This window comes from Anastrepha ludens, chromosome 4, assembly GCF_028408465.1.
Source record: "Anastrepha ludens isolate Willacy chromosome 4, idAnaLude1.1, whole genome shotgun sequence".
NCBI classification, from domain to species: Eukaryota; Metazoa; Arthropoda; class Insecta; order Diptera; family Tephritidae; genus Anastrepha; species Anastrepha ludens.
The window spans coordinates 65506881-65531560 of NC_071500.1; the positions used below are offsets into that span (position 1 = coordinate 65506881).

A 24680-nucleotide genomic window follows, 5' to 3' on the forward strand; every position below is an offset into this window, starting at 1 on the left:
TGATGAGAAATAGTAAACCTTGCCATTCAACATAGAATCCAATTTCAATCAAATTACTATACTTCTACGGCTGACTTTTTTACCCAACCTGGCCCTTTCTGTGAACCAAATTTTTCAGTACAGTTCGCCAGTTTTGGCATTTATCTCACCAATGGCAATTTCGAAGTCATGTCTCTCATTCGTGTCACTTGAATCGTCTTAATCTTAACGGCTAATCGGTTAATGTTTTTAAGATTACCCAACCTTCTTCAAGCGAGAAGCGATACTTTCAAAAAATTTATGAAGACAGACTCAGTTACGGAAATTACTGACACAACAAAGATGTAATTTTCGCTGTCAAAGTAAACAATAAAAAAGCATAGTTCAGAATTCAAAAACTTAATGGACCACCCTGTGGTAATAAAATGATAAGATATTCTGCTTTATATACCTTACAAGGTAATTTTTTTTTTAATTTGTATTGCATTTTGTGTTTTTTTCATCGTATTCTCTAAAGATAAACCATAAGCACAATTCATTGCGATTCATTAACATATTAACTCCTTCGTATGTATTAGTGACAAAATGTATTATTAGATAAAAAATATGTTTGTAAATTTATATTGTAATATATTTTTAAATAGTTTCTTGGGTTTTAAGGCCGGCGCAGTAGTAGCTTTTACTATTTAAATGAAGTTTTATCTCTTTGAAAAGTATTCTAATGACAAAAAGGGGTTATTTACTCAATTACTAAAAGTTAAATGTTTTTCACTTAAACTTTACTAGTAGGCATGAGTCTAAAGTATTTAAAAAACCGCCTAAGATGGTTTGTAATAAATCGATTTGTACAAATTAGTAGTAGAAACCTTTAATTGTTAATTATATACTGAATTAGAATTTGATTGCCAATGAAAAATATTGAGTATGTAGTCGAAAAAGTTCATGTAGCTTTCGTGAAAATAATACATAACGTAAGTCTGTATGTAATTTGTTGAATATTTGTTGTAGTTGTTGAAAATAATAAAATTTATAAAGACTATATATAGAAGATCGGAGCTAAGGCCTCTAAGTAGCCGATTTTATTTCGCTCGAATTTTACATAAATATAAAAAAACATATATAAGTATATTTGTGGTAAATAACAGTAAAGGAACAGATATCTCACATTCCCAGTTGCTGTGATGTTCTCACTACTTTAAGCCACTGGCTTATTAGCATTTGCGTCTAGAAATTTCCTACAAGGCGTTTTGATTAAAAGCACGCAAATCCTGTTGTGATTAGAATCTGACCACTGCCTCCCACCAGCGCATATAAAATTTTATTATTAGCACTTTTTTTCTAATACATAAATTTTTAAATCTGTGACTGCCTTCGATTGATACCCCAGAGGCACATCGTTAGCTTAATTTTTTGCGGAATCTGCCTTCGTGTTAGCCCATCTATACTCCACATTTCAGTGAATATAGTGAACAGTGTAAAAAATTATTTCCGAACTTAGACTGCCACATATGTACGAGGGTTGCCTTTTATATTTTGCGTCCTTGCAACACTACGTGTGATGAAGTGTAATTCGATATTCTCAGGACTTAACTAGTGAAATTTTCCGTTTATGATTGATTACGATTTTCAACGTAAATAATCGAGACATGAGTGCATAGAACAACTTTCTTTGACATTTGGCGTAGAAGCGTCACACTTAGCCACTGTGAAACGCAGTTATAAAGATTTTCAACGTGGTCGTTGGTCAGGTTGCAGGATGAATTTTGTAAAGGCCGCCCAAAAACGCTTAGCGTGCCAGATATAGTCGTTCCTGTGCGTCACGTGATATATGGCGAGATAGGGGTATCATTTTGCGTTAGTGGGACCAGCATGCATTAAATATTGGATGAAAATTTAGTCGACAAGAAGGATTGTTTGACAATTACCCAAAAAAAGACTTGTGTCGATTCGTGTAACGAAATGTTGAAGAAATTCAGCTGAGGAGGTTCAAAGCACATCTACGACATCGTAACACGTGACGAATCTTATGTTAGATCTATGCATATGAGCTGGAAATAAAGCAGCAATCGACAGTATGAGTGTTTCCGGATGGGCAGTATCTCAAAGGAAATGGTCGCCTGAAAATGAGCGTCGAAAAATATGGTCATGTCGCAACTGTACCACTAGGGAAACTTAAACCAGTCACTCAACCTGAGTGGTACACAACGATTTGTTTGCCAGAAGTTTTCGAAGAATTAAGGTAAACCAGCGACCGAAGACCAATCATCCTTCACCAAGACAATGCGAGCTCTCACGTATCGGCTCACATAGTTGCGAACTCGAAATATCGAATTAATGGGTCATCCGCCTTACAGCTCAGGTTTGGTATCTAATATATTCTTTTTGTTTCCGAACATAAAGAAATAAAAATAAAATAAAATTCAAGGATAACGATTTTGAATGCTTAAAGAAGCTGTTGAAGCTCTTAAGCATATCGTTTTGGAAGTATCCACTTCTCAGTGGCAAAAGTGCTTTGAAAATTGATTCAAGTGAATGCTGCTGAAGTAAATTGACCTCCAAGAAGAACATTTTGAACAACAATAAGACCATTTTCATTATTATTTAACTTTGTTTTTGTTATTGGACGCAACATATAATATAAAAGGCAGCTCTGGGGATCATACAAGGAAGTTTGCAACGACATGTCTTGAGCCAAGCAATGGCAAAGAATATTCGCAGTAGAGTGGGTTAGCAAGTTCTCGGATAATTTTAACTGCGCTAATTTTAGCGAGGAAACGAAGAAAACAAATCTCTTGATCCACTCAAAATAAAGGTTTGTTTTATCGATGATCCCTTCACCCGATCTAATTCTCTTAACGGCGATCTATTCCTTCATATTTGGTAGGAAATAGTCACAGGACCTAAGTAGGCCGATTTTCTTTGATGCGGGAAGAGGTCGGATTTTATTCACACAATTTTGGCCCAACACTGTAAGCAGGTGTCAATTGGCTCCAACAGCGGAGCCCATGAATGATTAACGCGAAGTGAATGCGAGAGAGCGCAAGCAAAAAATATGTCCCGATGAGCAAGCTTTAGCCTTCTTTGACTTCGATGCACCACAAGAAAACAATTGTCTCGACTGTTCGTTACTGCAGTATACAATATATATACATATATAATTTCCTTAAACTCCTATTCGGGGCGTAGGGCCAGAACTTTGCTTCTGGTTTCAGTTATCGGTGTAATTCGGAAAGATGGAGGATTAGCTGAAGTTTTCTAGAACAATGGTAGGGCTGCTACTTTGATAGCATAAATCTACCACTCAAGCAACTCAAGCACGTTTTTATAGCGAGCCGATTGATACAAGGCAGACACCCGCTGTAGCCGCCACTAACCTGTGGACAGACACTACATTCTGCCCTGCGGCAGGGTTGTATTGCGTGAATTGATCCTAGCTTCGGTGCTCACCCTCGACCTTACCGACTTGGGAGGCCCTGCCGGTACCTATGCTACCGTCAGCATCGCTCTCGGGATCATTACTCTTACTGAGCCCCCTCATCACGACAAGATGACAATCCCCAGTATACAAAGAGACAAGCCATTGCACGCGTAGAGGCCAAGCTAATTATTTTTATTTAATAAAAAAGTTATTTATAAACAATATTTGGATGACTAATTTTGTTTATTTTTGCTTATCGACTTAAGCTCGTTTCAGACGTTAATGCATTTTTTTCATAACTTGTCTGATATCGGTAGCGCTTATTTCTATTGAGAAACTAACCGACAAAATATGATTGCTAAAGTACCATTATACCTACAACAAAAAAATCAAAATATAGTTGTTAGTTTTTTTTTGCATTTTTTGGCTTGTTTCACCTTGGATACTGCAGACGCATATGCACGAATGTTTATTTGCACAAGAAATTTAAATCTACCACAAATATTTGTGTGCCTGCTTCTTGTTGTATGGCGCAGTAATGATCACGAAAGCGTTATTGGCCCAGTTCCTCAAGGTGCGCCCGCCGTATTCCCTTCCTGTGCGCCTATTTTAAGATATTTACGCGCATTTCCGAATGTTCTGGGGACGTTTTTATACCGATTCGAAAAGTTAATTAGAAAAGGAATTAACTTCATATGCATAGAAGATAAAATAACAGATTTCACTTTCATTAATTGCAAATTTGTTCACTGCCAGCGCATTTTAACGGAAAATTTAAAAAGTTGTATTTAATGCAATTTTTTTAATTAAAATTTTTCAAAATCTTAATATGTAATTTAAATACATTTTTATGTATACCTTGCTGCATGAACTTTTTCAACTAAGTACATACATACTCACATCTACAACGCGCATAATTTATTAAAATTTTTTAGTATTAGCTACAGACACAAAAAAAGTTACAAAAAAACGGCGCTAAATCGTTCTAAACACGAATTCAATACTAGTCAACAAAGTAAAGTCTTTTCAAATGTTTACAAAATATATATGTATATGTGTGTATGATATTTAGATGGGTAAATGATTCTATTGTGTTCGATATAAAATTCATTTTTGTATGGGTAACTCTCCTCCAGCGAAACTACGCCGATTTGGATAGTTATGTTATAGTTGTATTTGATCTGCCAACTTAAGTACTTGCATGAATGCTTTGGTACTTAGAGACTTCATTTTTGAATATTAGCTTTGCTCATTATTAGTTTTTTGTTTTAATTGCACAAAAGCGAGAGCGTAACAACGCGTGTGAGAGGGAGCTGAGTATTTCGCTGGTGCATTTTTTTAATTTAATGGAATTTTAATTAAAACTACAAACCAATATTTAAGCATAAGCTACCGAAACTATTGGTGAAGTAAAATTTTGATCCACTGTTTGCTTATCAATTTCAGGTTCATAAATAATTATAGGCAAACGTAATAAACTGGCAGGCACTAAAATGTTTGCTTCCAAGGTTATATTTAAACTATTAATCATTAATAGCTTTCGCTTAATTAAATTTGAATAAAAAATATTGCGCAAATCCCTCTTTAAACGTTCATAATTCATTTATCTAAAGGCAAAACCTGCGTACGCCAAATATGCAGTTTTATCAAAAGTCTGTAGGAATCTCAAATTGATTACAATATAATAAAAAAAAGTATTTTCAAAACGGTCTACTTTGACCTTTAACCCTTAACTAATTTTCTGCTTCCATAAAAAAAAAACTATTTCTTCAAGTTTTTTTATTACGCTCTCGCTCGAAATGTTTACTCAAAACATTAATAAACAAAGCTACAGTTGTCAAAATTTGTGAAGGATTAAATGTGATACCCCGCTTCAATATTTTATCATTTACTTTTTTGCATATCAGAAAAATTTTATTTACATACTTGGTTTTGTTAAAATTTCAAGAGTCTTTCAAGCACGAATTTCCTTCTTTGAATTCAAATTAGGGATATACCTATGTACATATGCAGTAAGAGTAGAGGATCTACAATGTATGCAAGAATGAAAAATAATACAGGGTGGCGCAAAATTAATCACCCCATCGGAATAGACAAGCAATGGAGCGCGTAAAGTTTAAAATAAAGATTTGCAAAATGCTTTTTCTTTTTTCTTGATTTAGTAAAAACGCTATTCAAAAAGAAGATTGCGCCGCCTTGCACTTCCAAATTCCCGATGTCAGTTCTTTTAGTAACATTTTTTATGACATTCAGGCATAACTGGGAGCCTATCCCGGCAATTTTAGGCCGAACGTTATCTCTCAAAGCTGCTGGTTTTTTCACAAAAATTCTCTATCTTTGAGATGGTGTCATGGAAAATATTCCAAATACATTGAACTGGGCTGCAGAATATTGCGGTACAATTACAAGTACTCTTTCCGAATATTCCGTGTGAAATAAATTCTTATTCAAACCAGCTCTTCTTTTTTATGCTCTGTGACATGTTAACAGTAGTTCATTAGACATAAATTGTCTCTACTTTTACTTAGAACAGCAAAATAAATTGAAAACCTTGAAACCATTTTGCTGAACATTTTCGTGATCTTGATTATGATACGATTGCAGTAAACGAGTGATATTGCCAATATCCGTCTAATCAACAACCAAAACCAAAAACCAAAAAGAAAAGACATTCATAACTTTTCTACATAGGCGATCCATAGGCGATAAACGCACTTCAAGTGAAATGTAAAATTGCCGAATGACATCTACTGACCACAATGCACCCCAAATAGTAGTGCGACAAAGAAAACGTATCATCAATATATTGCCGTGGATATTCTGATGTCAAATTACTGTGGGAATTTTCGGTCATTTACGTCCAACTTCAAAATGAAAATGAGATTCGTCTACGAAGATGTTTTTTCAGTAAAACCATCTATTTTAGATTCAAATTACTTTTATACGTTGCCCGAGCGGTAAAGGACTAATTTGATCAAATTGCACATCTCTTACTAGGCGTTTTTCGAGTCTATTTCGAACTGTAACAGCAGTTCATAAAATTGTTAACGCACTTGAAAGACCCTGTTGTATGTGTATTGGAATCGTTTTTTTTATATTAAATTTTGAATTTTCGACAATAACTATATAACTGATATTTTCAAAACAACAATAAGCTTATCCCGCAAATATTTCCTAAAATTCAGATGAACTCTAAGGTCATAGATCCCCTTAAACATTATTTAAAAAACTTTCCAAACATTTTCAAGGAATTTATTTATTTAGGAAATTACATCAAAGATTAAATTAATAAATGAATGAAATCGAGGTTCGCACTTCGACCTCATGACCTTTTAAGCCCTCTACTCAGCTCAGCACATCATCCCAATCCCAACCTCATCCGCTAAAAAATGAAAATCGAGCTAGATTTGGTTGACCGTAAATGACTTTCTTCTGGCTGCAACTGTCCAAGATATCTCAACTTTCTTCGCGCTATAGCGCTGCATTCAAGAAGAAGGTGTATTGGAGTCTCTGGCGATTGATCGCAGAAACGATCGGAGTCAGTGGATCATATCCCTATCCTGTACAGATGACTGCACAATCTGCAATGACCTGTGAATTATCACGTTAGCATTCTCAGATAAAACTCTCTTTGACTTTTTGAGCTAAGTTCTCTAGTAAGGACTTCGCTAGCTAACGTCTCTTAGCCTTAGCTCTTTACCTTTAAGCGTCTCCTTGATGGAGTGTTGTCCAATAGCAAGGAAGAGCTCGGGTCCTATTAATAACGAGGTTGCAGCCTCTCGAGCCAATACATCCCCTTCTTGGCTCCCAGGTATACCGCAGTGTCCTGGAACCCTTAAGAGCCGGTGCGATTGTGCGTTTCTAGCATTTTCAATTTCTCGATGTACTCAAGGACCAATGAGAACTTAACCTCACAAGCTGCCAATGCTTTGGGAGCCATTTTCATATCGTAGTTCCCGAGGGAGTGTAATAAAATCAATCAGCGTTTTTGATAAAACTGAAAACATTGTGATAGGCTTGAAAAATATTGCAGCTCTTAGAGTGGTTCTCTGCCTCTTGATTACAGGTGCTACAGGTTTCAAAGGAATCATTGAAAGGTATACCCAGAATTTTGTCGTGGGCTTATCGATAGTAAGAACGGCAGAAAGTCGCTAAAAGACCAGACCTAACCAGCGCTACATATTAACATTATTTGCCTGTACTCATTTATGATATGATGGCTTAAGATGAAAAATACTGCTGCTTATTAATCTTTTTGGGGCACGGACCTATAAACGACCAATATAGATGGAGGAGCTATTGTAAAAAATACCTTAGTCAAAATACGAGGGCTATATGATAAGTACCTGTTGATCACAAGTAAAACAACTTTTTTTGTTTGAAATGTATTTTACTTTTCAACCTAACCCCCTTTCAGCTCGTTACATTTAGCCCAATGTTTTTCTATCCTTTGTTTCCGCATTAAAAAGAAAGATTCCTGCAATTCGTCAAAATACGCGTTGGTTCCAGCAATGACCTCATTGTTAGAGCCAAATTTTTTACCGTCGAACCGATTTGGAGAATGGGAAATAATCGTTGGGTGCTAAGTCCGATGAAAGACGAGATTAGAAAGCAATTTGAGAAGTTGACATACGTGGAAGCTTATTGTCAATTGTGAGCAATCGTAGCACCTATCTCTCGGATTTTTTTCATTTTTACCCATTCAATTGAAATACCCATTCAATAATCTCATATTTTTTCACTCTCCTATCATTTATCATAATATTGGGAATTTTTCTGAGTTGATAACCGCATTTCAACGGTCTAGACGGCCTCGTTTAAAGTCAGCTGTCCAATATTTTGTAGTTGATAACGAAGGTACAGAGGCCTCGTAAAACGCTCCTCGATAATCAATTTTTTTAATGGATATGATTTACAAACAAAAATGCCGAACGGCTTGCTAGTTTGACAGTAATGTTGCGAAAGGTTAATTTTAAGAAAAATGTTACTTTGAAAATATTAGCAGCGCCATCTGTGACCTAGACCAGGTAATTATTATACAGCCTTCGTATCGTACCATGAAGCTGCAGAGGCAGCTTTCGTTAATTGCAAACATCTTTCCTTTCAGGTATATATGCCCGATACCCCATCCTAGTTAGACATCTTCGGCTTCAAATCGTATGCATTTAGGTATATCATCATTGCCCTCTAAAAGTGAAATAATCCTACTATCTTCAACCTTTGCTACTTGAAACGCTTCCTTATTCTACTGACCTTTCTTTACTTTTGCATATTTGAGGTGAGTCAAAGACAAAACGTACAATCATCATTGATTTCGTAATGTTGAAAATAAACGAGGGTTGCCTTTTATATTTGCGCCTTTGCAAAATTACGTGTGATGAGCTGCAATTCGATATTTTTATCGAAAAGGTTTTTAGTATAAACTTGCATATATCGTTTTCGCTTACAAGCTTTATTTTTTTCCAGCCAACCAGCTTAAAAATTCATCTCGCTCAACAGATAAAATTAACTCGTGAACCCTTCGTGCTTTGACTTCTTACGATTTTCAACGTGGATAATCGAAAGAGAAGGGCATTGATCAACTTATTTCGACTTTTGGCACTCAATCATCATATTTAGCTGTAGAACAACGGAACATCGGAACAACTGAACAACTGGGACTATAAGTTCCAACGTGGCAGTCGATCCTGGCAGGATGAACTTTTTGAAGACCGTCAAAAAACGGCTGTTGTTCCAAACACAATTGGTGCTGACCTTCAATTGAAGCTAAAGGCATCTTCGGACATTAGTGGGATGAACTGACATTCAATATTTCATGACTATTTGGTTGTCAAGAAGATTTGTTCTCGTTGGATACCACATAATTTGACAATTTTCCAAAAAAGGTTTCGTGGCGATTGGAGTGATATTCAATAAATTCGGCCTGGGTTGTGCAAAGCACGCCTATGAAATGGTAACAGGTGACAAAGTTTGGATCTATGCAACAATCGACAGTAAGGCTGTTCTAAGACGACCTTTTTTATCCAACAAAAATTGTTCACGGAAGAAGCGCCTCAAAGCAAATCATCACCTGAAAATGAGCATCGGGAAATCTGAAGTTTTTGGAGAATTAAGGAAAACCAAACGCCGAAGACGAATCATCTTTCACCAAAAAATTTCTTTCTCTTATCGGTTCATGCAAGTGCGTTTTTGAACACTCAAAAGATCGGATTAATGGGCCATCCGCCTTATATACTAGATTATTTGGCAACCAATGATTTATTTTTGTTCCCGAACATGAAAAATAAAACATGTCGAGGTTAACGTTTTTCAATGCCTGAAGGAGCTGTTGAAGGCTTTAAACAACTCGTTTTGGTTGTAATCGCTTCTGGGTGGCGAAAGTACTTTGAAAATTGGTTGAAGAGAATTGACGGTTTGCACGGTAAAGTTATCGAATTAGTCACGGGTTTCAATTCAACGGAAGAGCGGCGGAAGTTTTGAAATTTTCGGCGATGTATATCCGAATTTTCGTAATTTAAATTTAGTGTGTTATGTTTTATGAAAAATAAAGATTCTGTTTGGATTTACTATCGAATAAGCTACTCGTGTATTTTACTGCTAATGGTTTTTTGAAAAAAGTTTACTTATAAAATTTACAATTTAAGTACCTACATATTATAAGGTTTTCTCAATTAGTTTTTATTTTCTAGAAATTTACTTTAAAAACTTCTGTACAATTAATACGTATAAAATACTTTACGTAATGGAGACAAAGTTGTAACTTACTACTCGTATGTGTGTATAATTTTGATATGGTATGGATTTTTTATTGTTCAAAATGGTACGCAGTTACCTACATTTCGGAGGAACGAACTTCTAAATTAGATTTGTTTCTTTACTGCTAAAGGAATTATTGGAGAAAGTTAATATTTCAGATAAGTATATCAAATACAAATTTTTAGATATGTTTATACGTGATACTGAGAGAAAATCTGAGCTTCGGAAGGTTTGGTACGCAGTAGAGAGTTATTTTATTCAAGATTTCGATCTGAGACTTTTCAAGTAGATTTGTGATTGCAGTCGAATCTAAATGATAAGTTGATAAGTTTTTAGTGTTACATTATTGTCTAATTTTTAGTATTAAAATATTATTTAATTTTACAAAAACTAACGTTTTTTTAATAGCCAACGTATAATTAACGCATTCATCAATTGAAATATTATTGCTGACCCCGTTGATTTGATTTAATCGAAAATTCGTTTTATCGCATCTAACTTACCGCACCCTAATCTTATCCCAAGTAAATGAAAAAACAGAACCTTACTATTCTCTTACTATTCTCTGCAATAGGTTCAAGGTTCTAAGTTTTAGTTACATATTTGTATTGTTGTTCAGTGAGTTCAGAGGTGGGCGGGTGAGATTCAGAGTGAGCACAGGAATTCAATTATTAAATGATTAGGCTCACAAGAGTACTCATTAAAATTTGATACAACAGATATAGGGTTATTCAAGGGCTACGCAGATCTTTGACTGAATTTATTTGTGAATTGTTAATTTGTTCATATTTTTTAGACAATTAGTACTACAGGCTTTGGCCTTACCACCTTGAGCCTTACCCCGGGACATCGGAACATTGAAGGAAAGGAAAAAGCCGACGAACTGACAAGAGGGGAATCTGCAATGAATAACATTCTTGCAGAATCGATGGATGTAATCAAAAAGGCTCAATCTCCTCAAAATATCTACGAATAGCGGACTGTAGATGGAGTGATCAGACAACACACAAAGTTAGCAAAACGTTATGGCCATCTGCAACCATAAACAAACGTCAACATTGACAAATATCAAATGAAGGAATGATTGCAGATTCACGGCAGTGATATGTGACTGGTTTTTGGGCCAAAGGAGCGCAGGCAGCCAAAATAGGTATTCTATATAATATATACTGCCATAGTCGTCGAAACTATCTTCCATTTCCTCTGTTAATGACCTGCCTCATGGAAGACGAGGATGCTAATCCTTGACAAACCGCGTTTTGAAAAATCCGAAGAGCTGACCCACATAGACGTAATCAACTCTACAAGATTTCTCAATCGCACAGACTGAATATAGTCGGAAAGGAATAATCGTATACTTGTTGGTAGCGAAGATTGAGAAACCGAATGGTGAATCACCACAACAACCAACCAACCAACTATGCCTTCAGCGTGGCATTACGAGAATCATATCGACAAGTGGTTGTACTTTGATTTTGTTTGCGGAAACATTAATTGGATCCGTGGTGGATCACCCCTTCAACCAACCAAGTCATGGCTTTGGAAAATTTAGTCACAGAACGATATCCTACTAAAAAACGCGTAAAAGTGATCCAAACGTTTCATAAAAATTGTCGTTCTGCAAGAAGTGCATTTCGTGCATTGCTGATTGCTGGGCCATGAGGCACATCTTCATCCAAACGGATATGTTAACAGGCAAAACTGATGCATTTGGGGTAGTGAAAATCCACGTGCCATTCATGAAAAATCCATGCATCTCCAACGAGTCACTGTTTCGAGTGGTTTTGGGCTAGCGGAGTTTTCGGACCGTACCTCTTCGAAAATGATGCCGGTAGCACTGTTATGGTTAGATGGCATGTACTAGGGCAATCTGCGGTTACAACAGAACGATAGCATTTGTCAATCAGCGTATAAAAGAAAATTAATGGTCCTCAGTTCTCAGATCGCATTATCTTACATTTGACACCATTGAACTTCTTTCTCTGGGGCTACATGAAAAGTATGATCCATGATAATTATTCCTTAAAGATTAAAGAGCTGAAGAATGAAATTACATGCGTTATAAATTCCTACAAAATTTTGATATATGTATCCGTATTTCGCGCTTAAATGGCAAAGACTGAAAAGACGATGAAACAAAAAAATGTTCGACAAATTTTGTTGCATTTTATTTATAAAAGAAAAACTTCGATTTTATTGAATCACGCTATATCTGTCAGCTCGTAATATCATTGCTTACTATGTAAAAACATCCATTTGCCAGTTTTTACTCTCGTGGGCACTCCTACCATAAAGTCAAAGGCCTTACCGATTACTTATACAAACCAGGCCAGGTGTATGGTTATGAGTCAAGGTTGTTAGCAAGAATGATGGAATACAAGATTACGGCTTTCCAAGGCCCTTGACGCGAGTACAGAGAATAAAAAAATTCCAAGGCAAAATTATGAGGGTAACTTGGGCTGCTACGTCATAGGGGACTTTACAGCACAAGCGTATTCTTACGCTTTTCCAAACAGAAGTTGCTCAGATGGCAACGAAGTCACATGTGTAGTGACTGCGTTAATTTTGTCGAGTATCACCAACCAATCTCACTTTTGTCGTAAACAAACAAACCGCCGTCACATAACAGGTGATGTCAGCAAATCAACTGATTCCTTCAAATTCGCTGAGAGCCGGTTAACGGTCTGATGTTGGCCACAACTTCTAAATCCTTTTCACAATAGAAATCACCTCAATTCGCCATGTGTGACCACACAAATTTACAACTTTTACGAAGAAGATATCTAATAGCCTTTTGAAGAGCGACATTTACCCAACAGGGTTCTATTCCAGAGTTTGATCTAACAATCTAATTCAGACTTTATTATTCTCTAAGCGTACAATTTCCATCCTCTGCAATCCTCTCTTCAATTCAGCTCTACTTTTGTGCCAAACCTTCCAAAGCTTTTTCAAGCTACAGCTACATACATTCATACGCTCGACTATAGTTTTCATATCAAGTGTGTATTTATGTAGGTTTATAAAATGGTAATTGCACACTAAATAAAAGTCGAATCTAAATGGATGAGAACTGTTATTACAACAAAAAAAAAACATACATACATATATACGTGTGTAATTTATACTAAGAATGTCTATTGAACTTTTCACTAATGATTAATCTACATTTGTTTCAAGTAAGTATGTTTTTGGCATCTACGCATATAGTCTAATATTAGAGGTATTTGGGACTTTGGGAAAGCTACGAATATAAATTAAGTAATAAGACAATGAAAAAACGTATAACAAACGTATAAAGAAAATATATATGTACATAGATAATTGAGAAATAAGTTAAATGCCTCTTGTGGTTACTGTCAGTTACCTGGCTTTCTCGCGTGAGCTTTCGCAAAGAGTCTCTATACGAGTATTTTGACAAGAATTAGCATGAAAAAATAATTAGCAAATGTGATGAAAAACGTTGTCAGATACCCTTATAACTTTTAATTCCATATATGCACGCGCGTATTATTAGACAGCTGGCCAAAAGTGACATGAATTCCTGTTACAAATTCTGGCTAATTTAATTATATTTTCCTGATATAAGAAACATTGCCCCCGCCAGGCTTCCATTGTAAGCTCGCATGGAATGTAATTATAATTGTGAATATCAACTGTCACGGCAATTGGCTAAGTTTAAGTACAGTCTGTCTAATAACAGTGTGACCGGCAAAAGCCAAACTTGGAGTTCCGTTGTAAAAAGGTTAATATACTGTTAAATAGGCGTATCCCTTTGGCAATACGTGTGGTGCAGTTTGTTAGTTTTGTGAAAAATTTATAGATCGAATTTTATTTTTAAATGAGAAAATGAGTTCCGCGCATGAGAAACGATTTAAAACAGTTTTCCGATGTACATAGCCTAAATAGAAGGCGGCGTTAATAGGGATTACCGGCGCAGTTAGTACTGATTAAAATTGTAGTGTGACAGACGGTTGTTAGGCGGATTAGTGAACAGCTGATTTGTTTATGAGATAGTTTTGTCAGTAAAAGATACGAGTGTTAACTACCCTGGTACAGAAAAATACTTATTTATTAAAAAAAAAAATCTTAATATAATTTGCAATTTCTTAAACTGCTTCGCAATATAAAAAAAAAATAATAATAATAAAAAAATAAAATTTCGAACGCGTTAGTGTAAGCTAGCATTGCTTCCATTCTTTCTTGTTATTTTCTTTAAAAGTTTCATTTGTCATTTTTCGGCAATATTACCATCGAAAATTCCCCTAATCCGCTTATAAATATTATGAGAGTTAGGTCTAGTTGTCAATTTGCTTTAGTTACACTTAACTCCTAAGATAATTCCAAATTATGTCGTCAATCCCGATTAATGTCACCGTCTGCCTAGGCTATAAAGCTCCATTTTTTGACACGCATATCTGCAGCAAAATATTCGATGAAGTCGAAGGTGCAACGGTATATTGACGACTTCTCCGGTTGAGGCCCAAAATAAATACCTACCGAGAGCAAGATCAGATTTGCTTGTGACAAAGCCGAAATTATCGTTGCATGAAGCTGAAGCAGTTTTAAGGAAAGGTGTTAATGTATTCAAAGACATAATTCGAGGACGCTTACGTGCAGAAGACCGCAAATTCTGGAGCAAATTGAAAAAAAAACCGTTGCTCTCATCATCACACATTGAAAAAGATACTTGCATGGGCGCAGGCAAATTCAGAAGGCAATTGGAAAAACGTAATATAGTATTCACGGATGAATTTTCCTTTTTGAGCGAATAGTTGCATATAATTTTAACTAACTATTAAGCCTCCAGTTAAGATTCATGTTTCGGGCTGCTTATCCGAAAAAGGTTTTGGCCGTTTATTTGTGTTTACCGCCATGAACGCAGTTTTGAAGAACAGAATTTACCAAACGCATTATTATCGTCAGCTGCGAAGTTGCTCAGAAGAACTAGCCAACCTTGAGTGTTATAAAAACACAACGATCCCAATCAGCGAGGCCGAGTTTGTAGCAAAATGGGATTTAAATGTGGGGTTAGCCTTCACAGTCGCCTGATACCAACCTCATTGAAAATCTTTGGTCAAGAGTTAAGCAAAAACTTAAAGGAAAATATGCGCGTTCAAACTGTTTGCAAGGCAAATCTGGCTAATTTGCACACGATTACTCCCACACATTGCGTAGGAATTAACACAAATTATGACTTGAACATTTGAGGCCTTTGCGTATAATAAATATTATAAGTCCAAACATTAGTTTGTGAGTATCGAATGGTCAATGGTCAAATGATTTCCAAGTTATGGCGGTCACGCTTCTATTAGACAGACTGTACATATAAGCAGCAACAATGTAAAAACCGATAATATTTGTACACATTGTGTAGAGACATATCAGCGCGTGAATGTGAGCGGAGGCGCCCTGCAGCGCAGTAAGAAATAATGCCATTTTCCTTTTATGATCCATCATAATAGGGGCGTAAAAAATGGTATGAAAATAAAAAGGAAGAGAGGTAGAGAAAGTGAGTGTGGCAATATTTGATGTAGTTCCTTGAACTCGGTAGGACATAAACTAATACAGGCGCATGCACATATACGAGTATACTTGTTTAAAGAAAGCTATTGTAAGCCCTCAAGCGGCCAACAGAATTCAAACTTCCGCGCCGTGCATACATATTTACACATACATACATACATATGTACATATTTGTATCCTTAAGCAATTATATGGGTTTTTATTGCAATCTTTGCTACCGATTTTTGTGTGGGATGCTCTGCTACTATGTAGGCAGCCAATTTATAAATGTGGTGGCGGTGGGCAGTTCGCGCTTGTTGGTCCGAATGGCGATAATTAGAGCAATGAACGGAACAGAATCTGCGTATGTACGGGTAACAGTATTCTGTCAAATAAGTTTTGGGTTAAAGAGGCTAAAACTTGTATGTACTGCATAACTCAAAATTCAATAGAGAACAATTCAAAGAGTACATCGCAATTTGCATAACGAATAATTCAAAATTCATATGTATTTTAAGCACATTTGTCCTTACATTTGAGATACACGTACAAATGATTTATGAGGCGCAAATCTGAGTTCTGCAAAAATGCTCCACTAAGTATTTTTTGGACCGGCTCGGATCAGTGAGAGAGAGAATGCTGTTAGAGGAGTGGGCATGAGAAGAATTTGCGAGACTCGTTCACAAATTGGATAAATATGTGTTTGCTCTGTCAATAGGAATATCAGCTCTTCGGATCTACCAGTAATCTCCGCATGCGGCATTCATGAGATGAGAGTTGCTGAAGGTAAACCATAAGGTTTATTCACACACAAACTGTAGCCACTGTTCGGACGTGTATGCCGAGCACGACGCGTAAATCCACGCTTGTGCTTATGCTATTGCATCTATTGATTATGGTGCTTGAGTATTTCCAAAAATAGTTGTATTGTAATGCAGTTCATGCCAAAACCTGGATTAGTTAAAATAGTCGGTAGCTCTGTCAACCTGATTTATAAATTATTGGGAAACACTTACTTCGCAATTTATCAATATTTTCCTCATTATTTGAGTTTAAAAGCATTTAGGAGAAACCGATTCGTTAAAGGCATTGCCACTTAGACGATTTGACGATTTGCAACACTCACACATTCGCATTACCGAGGTATGTAGTACAGTTTAATAACATTCCTACAGTTTCGAAACAAAAAGTTCGTCCGTGAAACGTAAAATTTAAAGTTAGGAAATAGCGGTATTCATAGCAAAAATTGGCAGCCATTACTGAAGCAGCTTATTTTTATCAACTTTCTTCAACAAACTAAAAGACAAATTGCGGAAAAACACTTCGAAATGAAAATGCGCCCTCTCAAATTCGGAACTTATTTGACAGAATATACATACCTTCTGCTCAAATATGAACGAGACGTTATCAATAAAACGGTCCGCGGATGACAAATGACAAAAATAAATTTTTTGTTTTTTGGTAGGACTGTTATAAGCTTACATGGCAAATTTCAGCGTGATATGCCACATAGTTTGTTTTCTGTGCTACTGTAAACAAGTCAAGCTCGAGTGTGTTCTTCGAATTTAACGATGGAAATTCAAGTTGAACAAAGAATTTGTTTGAAATTTTGTTATTCCAACAAAATTTCGGCTTCACACGCCTTAAAAATGTTGCAGACAACCTATGGGGACTCTGCTCTATCGCGTGTAAGTGTTTTCCAGTGGTACAAATCGTTCAAAGAGGGCCGTACATCGGTTGAAAACTTGCCTCATGAACGTCGTCCAGCAATATCAGTAAACGACGAAAACATCGGAAAAGTAAAGGAAATTGTGCTTGAAAATCGCACAAATCGCAAAATCGGTTAACGCTGAATTTTATTTAGACGTTTTAAAGCGTTTCCGCGAGAACATTCGTCTTAAAAGGAAGGAATTGTGGGACAACAAGTCATGGTTCTTGCATCACGATAATGCACCAGCTCACACATCACGTCTTGTTCGCGATTATTTGAACAAAAATAATGTTAATATCGTTCCGCAAGCACCGTATTCGCCTGATATGGCTCCATGTGACTTTTTACTGTTTCCCAAGCTCAAGTTGCCGCTCCGTGGAAAACATTTTGAGACAATTGAAGTCATAAAAGAGAATTCGAAGAACACACTCGAGCTTGACTTGTTTACAGTAGCACAGAAAACAAACTATGTGACATATCACGCTGAAATTTGCCATGTAAGCTTATAACAGTCGTACCAAAAAACCAAAAATTTATTTTTGCCATATGTCATCCGCGGACCGTGTTATTGATAACTTCTCGTTCATATTTGAGCAGAAGGTACATCTGTAGTTAAGTAATATATACACTATGTTTTTAGTAGTAAAAATTGAGACAAGCTCAAATAAAACAAAGTATTAGTCGTCATTGTATACAGGCTAACTGCAGTACCATCATCGCCTATGTTACGACTTCGTGTTTAGGAAATGAGATAGCCGCAGGTAATCAAATAAAACTAGTCCGAAACTGGTGCACAATCAAAAGAAAGTGTTAAATTGCTACATCCGCCATGGCATTTGTTTAAAATCAAGCAAGGACTAGCATCATTCCAAAGTGGATTGGTTCTGCGCTTTTTTCGACTAAATTTAATTTACTGCAGAGCAGGAATTGTTGAAATATGTTCTTGTACAATACCTTTAACGGCACAAAATCTGATATAGCTTGAGCAGCAATTGGGTTAAAGCAGCGGAAAGTTCGTTGCCGTTATGGGCTTTTAATAAAATTTTGAATGTGACAAATTTGGTAGCATGAAATAGTGGTAGGCCAGCGAAAGGGTATCACTAGAAAACTTGAATGAACAGTTCATTTTATGGGCAAGGTATCGCACAGCAAGTATCGACATGGTGTTCGCTGCACCGGATTAATAGGGAATTAAAAAGATTTATAACGTAAAAAGAAAAAATCAGAAAAAAATTAGTCAAAATGTTTAAAGAATAAAATAGGCAAGTGCTTACACACATAGAAGTTTATCACATCGATATATTTGTTATATGGAAGATAACACTCAACACCGTCAGCAAAAAAAAAAAAAAAAAAAAAAAAGAATTGTCAAAAGTCAACGCGATTTTTGAGGCACTTGTAACTTGCACTTTTCTATATCAAAATGCAACGGGTTATAAAACTGCATACTCAAATTATTTCCGAAAATTTCCATTAGTTTAATCTGCAGAAAGTTACGGTTTTTGTGGAACAATTAACTATATTTCATAAAAAAATTATGAAAATTGTATAACAAAAAAATTAATTAGCAAAATTTGACAAAAAGTGCTGGTGCTATAGTTATTTAACGCGCTATTTAAATCTTATACGCATTTACGATTTTCTAACCTATAGAAAATCTATAAGGTAACTGAGTTTTGATATTTGGGGCGAAGGAAGTACTGCTTCAAGCTATCTTTCTGCTGCTTGCTTATATGTTAGCAAATTTTCATGTACTCGTACTGGCTTGAAATGCTATCGAAGTTTGTGTTTGTGCTAAGTGGCGCAAAATTAATCAGCCTAGTGGAAGAAGCTATAATTTTTGCAAATGTCGTCGCACGATAATCCTATTTGACACTTGTGAACTAGGCAGACAAGCAGTGAAGCGCGAAAAGGTTTAAATAAAGATTTCCAACACTCAACGTCTTTTTTTATTTAGTAATAAAATTATTGAAAAACGAAATTGTAATAGCGTTCGCCCCTCGGGAGGCAATGACAAACCTCTCAGAGGTCATGACATCTCTGCCATGAATAAACTTCCTATAACAACCGCCTGATTTTCGGCGGCCGCACAAAAACGTGGATAACTCTAATTGTGGAAAAACAAGAGGCACACCACAAATCGGGGCAGAAGACGCCAGTTTTTTTAAGCAGATTTTTGGCTTGGAAATTAAACACAATGCCGAGAGATTGCTGCTTCGCTGATAAGGTAGCGCATCGTGCGGAAACTCGATTTTTAAAGATTGGATTAGAAAATCAACTTTTCTTCATTTTTATGTTAGTGTGGATTTTAAGAGACAAAAAAAAAAAATTACAACAAAAAAAATTATTCTAAAACTTATTGTTGTTTTTTCGTTTTTGAAAATCATCGAAAAACAATACGGAATCATAGAGAAAAAAAAAACGAATTCCAAATTATCAATAACAAAACCAAAAAAAAAAAATTTATATAAAATGTAAAATATGAACCAACTATGGAAGTGGGGTGGGGGGTGAGTATTACTTGCATGCAAACAAACGTACAATGGCCGGCCTATGAAGCACCCAGATACCCACTTTGGCCATCTGAGCTTGAACGCCCTTTGCTTGCAGACCCTTGACGGCACCCTCGGCGTATGCTGGCAACTCGAAATCGACAAAGCCGTAGCCTGAAAAGAAAGAATATTTTGTTTTTGTTTTCGGCACGTGAGATTAACGTATTTTGTATTTTGTAATTAAAAAATTGTTTTTTTTTACGAATTAAATTAAAATTTGATTTGGATACGAAGAGACAATTTATTTGAGGTGATTTGTTTTTATTTATGTTTAACATTGATGAATGTGTTGGAGAGGTTTAAGTCAAACCGAAACGAAATCAAAAATATGGTAGAATTAACGCATTTTAATCAAAGGAAAACAAAAACAAAATTTTCGTGGAAATAAAAGAAAAAGAAAAATAAAACACAAGAGATTATCAATATTTTTTTTTTGTTTATAAATTGTGATCTGGTTGAAAATCCAATAAACAAGCCGACAAGCAATATACAAAATCGGAATTTAATTAATATTTTTATAATTTACGAACATTTATTAATGGAGAGTTTACTTTAACTGGGCATACGCAAGTATTTTTTTAACTGCATTTCCTTTTTTTGATTTACAATTTATAAGCAACATTTTATACATTTTTTAATGAAAGTAAGAAAAATATTCAAATGAGTTAAATTTATTTATAGCTTATACTTTTTATAAAAAACTTGACCAAAAACACTAAACTTAGATTCATAAAAAATAGCTTTAAACTGCTTTAGTACTCAATAAAATATTCGATACCGAAAGCAATTAAATGTTGTGATATTGAAATATTTCAGCTTTTCGTATTTAACTTCTGCTATTTTGTTCGATTTGTATATTGCATTTAAGCTTAAAAAATTCAGATCTTTACAACAAAAACACACATAAATAATAAAGATGAGAAATGGTGAAGAAAAAAAATACCTTTACATTTGTTTGTTGTTTTATCTAAAATAGCCTTGGTGGATATAATTGTTCCATATCTGTAACGAAGAAAAGTAAATTGTTAAAATTTGCAAGCACAAAAATGATTGGAATTATTCACGTTTTATGCACATAAACATAGAAATTTTTAAACTAAAAAAAAAAAAAAAAAAAATGTGGGAAGAATACGTCAGAAATATCACGATCTGCATGAGGTCTTCAGAATGTTCTGTAATTTTGGTAAAATTATGGGGTTGCACTACGGATAAAATTACCCAATTTTGTGGCCACAACCTCGACTCTTAAGCACTTGATATGGCAACCCTGTGAATGGATTTATAAATATAGTATGAATTTTTCACCAAGAACAAGGCGAATATCAGCCATCGAATCCACCTGATATTCCTCCCTGCGATTTTTCCTGTTTGATTGAGTCAAAAACTACCCACGGGGAATACATTTTAGCAGTCGAAAAGAAGTAATGGAAAAATCGAACACGACTCTGATGGCTATACGAGAAATGTTTCGTGCGCTGGATCAAACGCTGGCATAAGTACATTGCAATTGATGGGGAGTACCTCGAAGGTGATAATATCAATCAAGGAATAAACTTGTGTTTTGAATTTTCTGAAAATATTTCGGGAACTTTTTCTAACAAGGTGGTATACCGAAAAAGAGTGGCTTTTGCTCATTTTTCTGAACTCTTAAAAAGAAAAAACTGCAAATGTAGTTGCCACTTTGTTTGGATTCCTAAAGTGGAGATTATTTACTAAGTATACAGGGTCTAGCACTCGAGGTGTAACCAACTTCAGACCGCTCGCGCAGCTGATTCACGGGCATAAGCTTCCTGTTAATTGGCTAAATAATAGTCCAGAGTACTGTTACGAGCGCGCGGAATCATTTGCCGAGAGTAAACGCGAATAAATAAATGAGTAATGGATTTCAAACGCAATAGTGTGATTGCATTATATTTGGCTGGAAAGTCACAACCAGCGTTTGTTCTTGAATTCAGGTACCTTAAAGTAAATAAAGTTTTTGCTTATCGCACCATTACTCGTTACAATGATACTGGGAGCATCGCGAAGTGTCATGGAGGTGTTCATCAAAAGACTGCAATGTCACGTGAAATGGCTCAAAAAGTGAAGAAGCGATTTGCGCGAAATCTCTGACAAATTACCAATCAACTGGCGAAAGAACTGAAAATATCTGACGGGAGCATCCACAGCATACTGAAAAATGATCTCAAAGTAAAGCCTTACAAGTTCCAAAAGGCGCATGATGTCACACCAAAGTTCACTTGAGAGAGCGAAGGAGTTGCTTCGCTTGGCCGAAAGCGTTCAATTCCCGAACATTGTGCTTTCTGATGAGAAAATTTTTCAAATTGACCAATTCGTAAACTCCCAAAACGATAGCATTTATTTGACCGACCGTTCATACAAAAATTTGAGTGATGGATTGGGCACCAGGAGGCAGCACGCGTCACAGATAATGGTTTTGTGCCGCTGTAACCGCAGAAGGGCGCTCTCCAATCGTTTTCATCGAGCCTGGCGTCAAGGAAAATGTGAAATATTATGGGGAAAACATACGGGAGGTTTTTTTGAAGCCGTGGGCAGGTAAACATTTCGGTGGCAGACCATGAACATTTCAACAGGACTCGGCGCCGTCTCACAAAGCTCGAGTGAACCAACAATTGCTAAAAAACAACGCTCCGAACTTCATAACGTCCACACAATAGCTCTCAAATTCACTAGACGCGAATCAGATGGATTATTCTCTTTTGGCTATTTTGGAGAGCGAGATCCGAACTAAAAAATTCACCAGTCTCGAGGCGCTGAAAAAAGTTATTGTCCGCGAGTGGGCCAAAATACCTGCAAGTCACTTTTGGGCAAATTGCGATTCGTTTCTGGATCGTCTCAGGGTCATAGTCAAGGCAAAAGGTGTTCATATCGAGCAAAAGTAAATTGATTCTTACTTTTGTATTATTTTCACACATTTTTTAGTTTGAATTGAATAAAAGTAATTTTCCAAACTAAATTTATGACCTTTTTAATTGGTTACACTTCGAGTGCCGGACCTTGTAATATTTTATAGAAAAAATAATTAATAGTGGATTTTACCTTTATGGAGAATTGTGAAGAAATAAGCTTTAAATTTTATGTGAATATTCAAAAGCGGAAAAGTTAAACGCTAATTACCATTCCCTCAACGCAGTTTTGCATTAACGACAGAACTCATAATTAGTGACGAATTGAATAGAAATAAAATCTTTTTGTTAACGAAAAATTGTATTGCATAGTTTTTTCTTATGTGCATAAAATCGCTTTTCCCATAGTTTTGATTAATACTTACTGTGCACACATAGTTACTAAATCCTTATCGGTTGTGCCTTGTTGCAATCCTCTAATATACAAATTTGTTTTGGACAATTGCTCGCCTTGCTGTTGGGTACCGTTACTAGGACCCATTGTTGTGTTTGTATTGGTATTACTCAGACTAGTACTTAGGGTTCCGCTCTGCGACCCAGTATTTGATGAGCTGCTAGAATTCGTGTTACTTGGCGATGCTGCAGTTGGTACACGTTGACCGTACTGAAATGAGCAAAAAAAAAAAACACATATTAAATTAAAGTGAGAGAAAAAATATACATAAAATTTACTTTGAAAATTGTATAGTATAATTAATTTTGCAAAACATCAATGCCCAGACAATGTTTCGTTTTCTTGGCCCTGTGTCAACTAAATCTCGAAATGGCCTTACATGTGTTAGTTGCACAAATGCACTTACATATGTGTGTAGCTACATATAAATAGTATGTTGCCAATAGGGGCAGTTAGTGGTTTGTGCGCGCTTACATAGATTCACTTGTCTGATTGCTATTTCAAAAAATCAACACAAGTTAGCTGACAACCAGCTATCGCCATGATTTGCGCGATTACTTTTTATCTCAATTGCCTCAGTCAGCACCGTACCCATGAAACCATATATGTATGTATGTATGAATAGTTTATATGTATGCACAAGTCAATGTTGAGGCGGTAGGGCTATGGGTTTCACGTCTGCGTTCTTTTACGGATGGATGCCCAATGTGCATAGTTGCTTGCTTGCTGTGCCTGATAGTTGGCAAGTAGCAGGACATTAGGCAACCTTGGCTGTAGCACGCCATAAAAGTATTAGCGAATTGTTGTCTGCAGTAGGAAGACTATGCAAATAGCAGTGTAGCCGGAATTTTTACAAACTTGCCAGATTACCAATTGTTTTCTATCCAAAAACAAGAAACGTTTTGGGTCAAATGATTTCGTCATTAATTTTTTGGATTTGTAATGGATAGTTGATTTGAAGGTGGGTAATGGTGTGTGAAGGCAAGCATTGTTTGAATATTGAATTGCTAGTACATATCGCTTGTTTGCTGGAGGAACGCCATAACGAAAAAAAATTGACTTGACTTAAGCATGCAGAAATTACCACTTTCTTCAACTCACTCAAATTCAGAAATTTATCTGTTAACAGAATTTCATTAATGAAAATGTGTCTTCACTTCTACATGGGAAGGCATACCAAATCGAAAATTTTGAAATCGTTTTACTCGAATTCTTTCTTTTTTGAGTGACGTTTTTCCAGATAATACATTAGAGTTGAATTTTTTTTAATCGCATTTCGCATAAATGTAGAAAGTTGGTTTTCTATTCCAGTATTAGGACTGATTTCGAATCGTTTTCATGGCCGTCGAAAGATGCATTTGACGACATCAAAGGACTTTTGTGGCGAGTTTGCCTCGTGAGTTGTGTCAATTTTTATTATTTATCATTTAAATTAAAAGGT

The 24680-nt window shown here is 35.8% G+C and overlaps 1 protein-coding gene across 2 annotated transcripts in view; it reads right to left on the minus strand.

Annotated features, from left to right (window-relative positions):
- Positions 1-23447, minus strand: part of LOC128859629 (protein alan shepard) — a 49057-nt gene extending 25610 nt beyond the window's left edge. The window contains exons 1-3 of one of the 2 annotated variants that reach the window (XM_054096585.1): positions 23211-23447; positions 20862-20920; positions 19908-20032 (exon numbers count right to left, since the gene is read on the minus strand). In XM_054096585.1, coding sequence (XP_053952560.1) covers positions 19908-20032; positions 20862-20920; positions 23211-23326 — 300 coding nt within the window. In that variant the 5' untranslated portion in view covers positions 23327-23447. The remainder of the gene's footprint in view (positions 1-19907; positions 20033-20861; positions 20921-23210) is intronic. The other variant, XM_054096584.1, reaches the window with a different exon arrangement.
- Positions 23448-24680: the final 1233 nt, after the last annotated feature.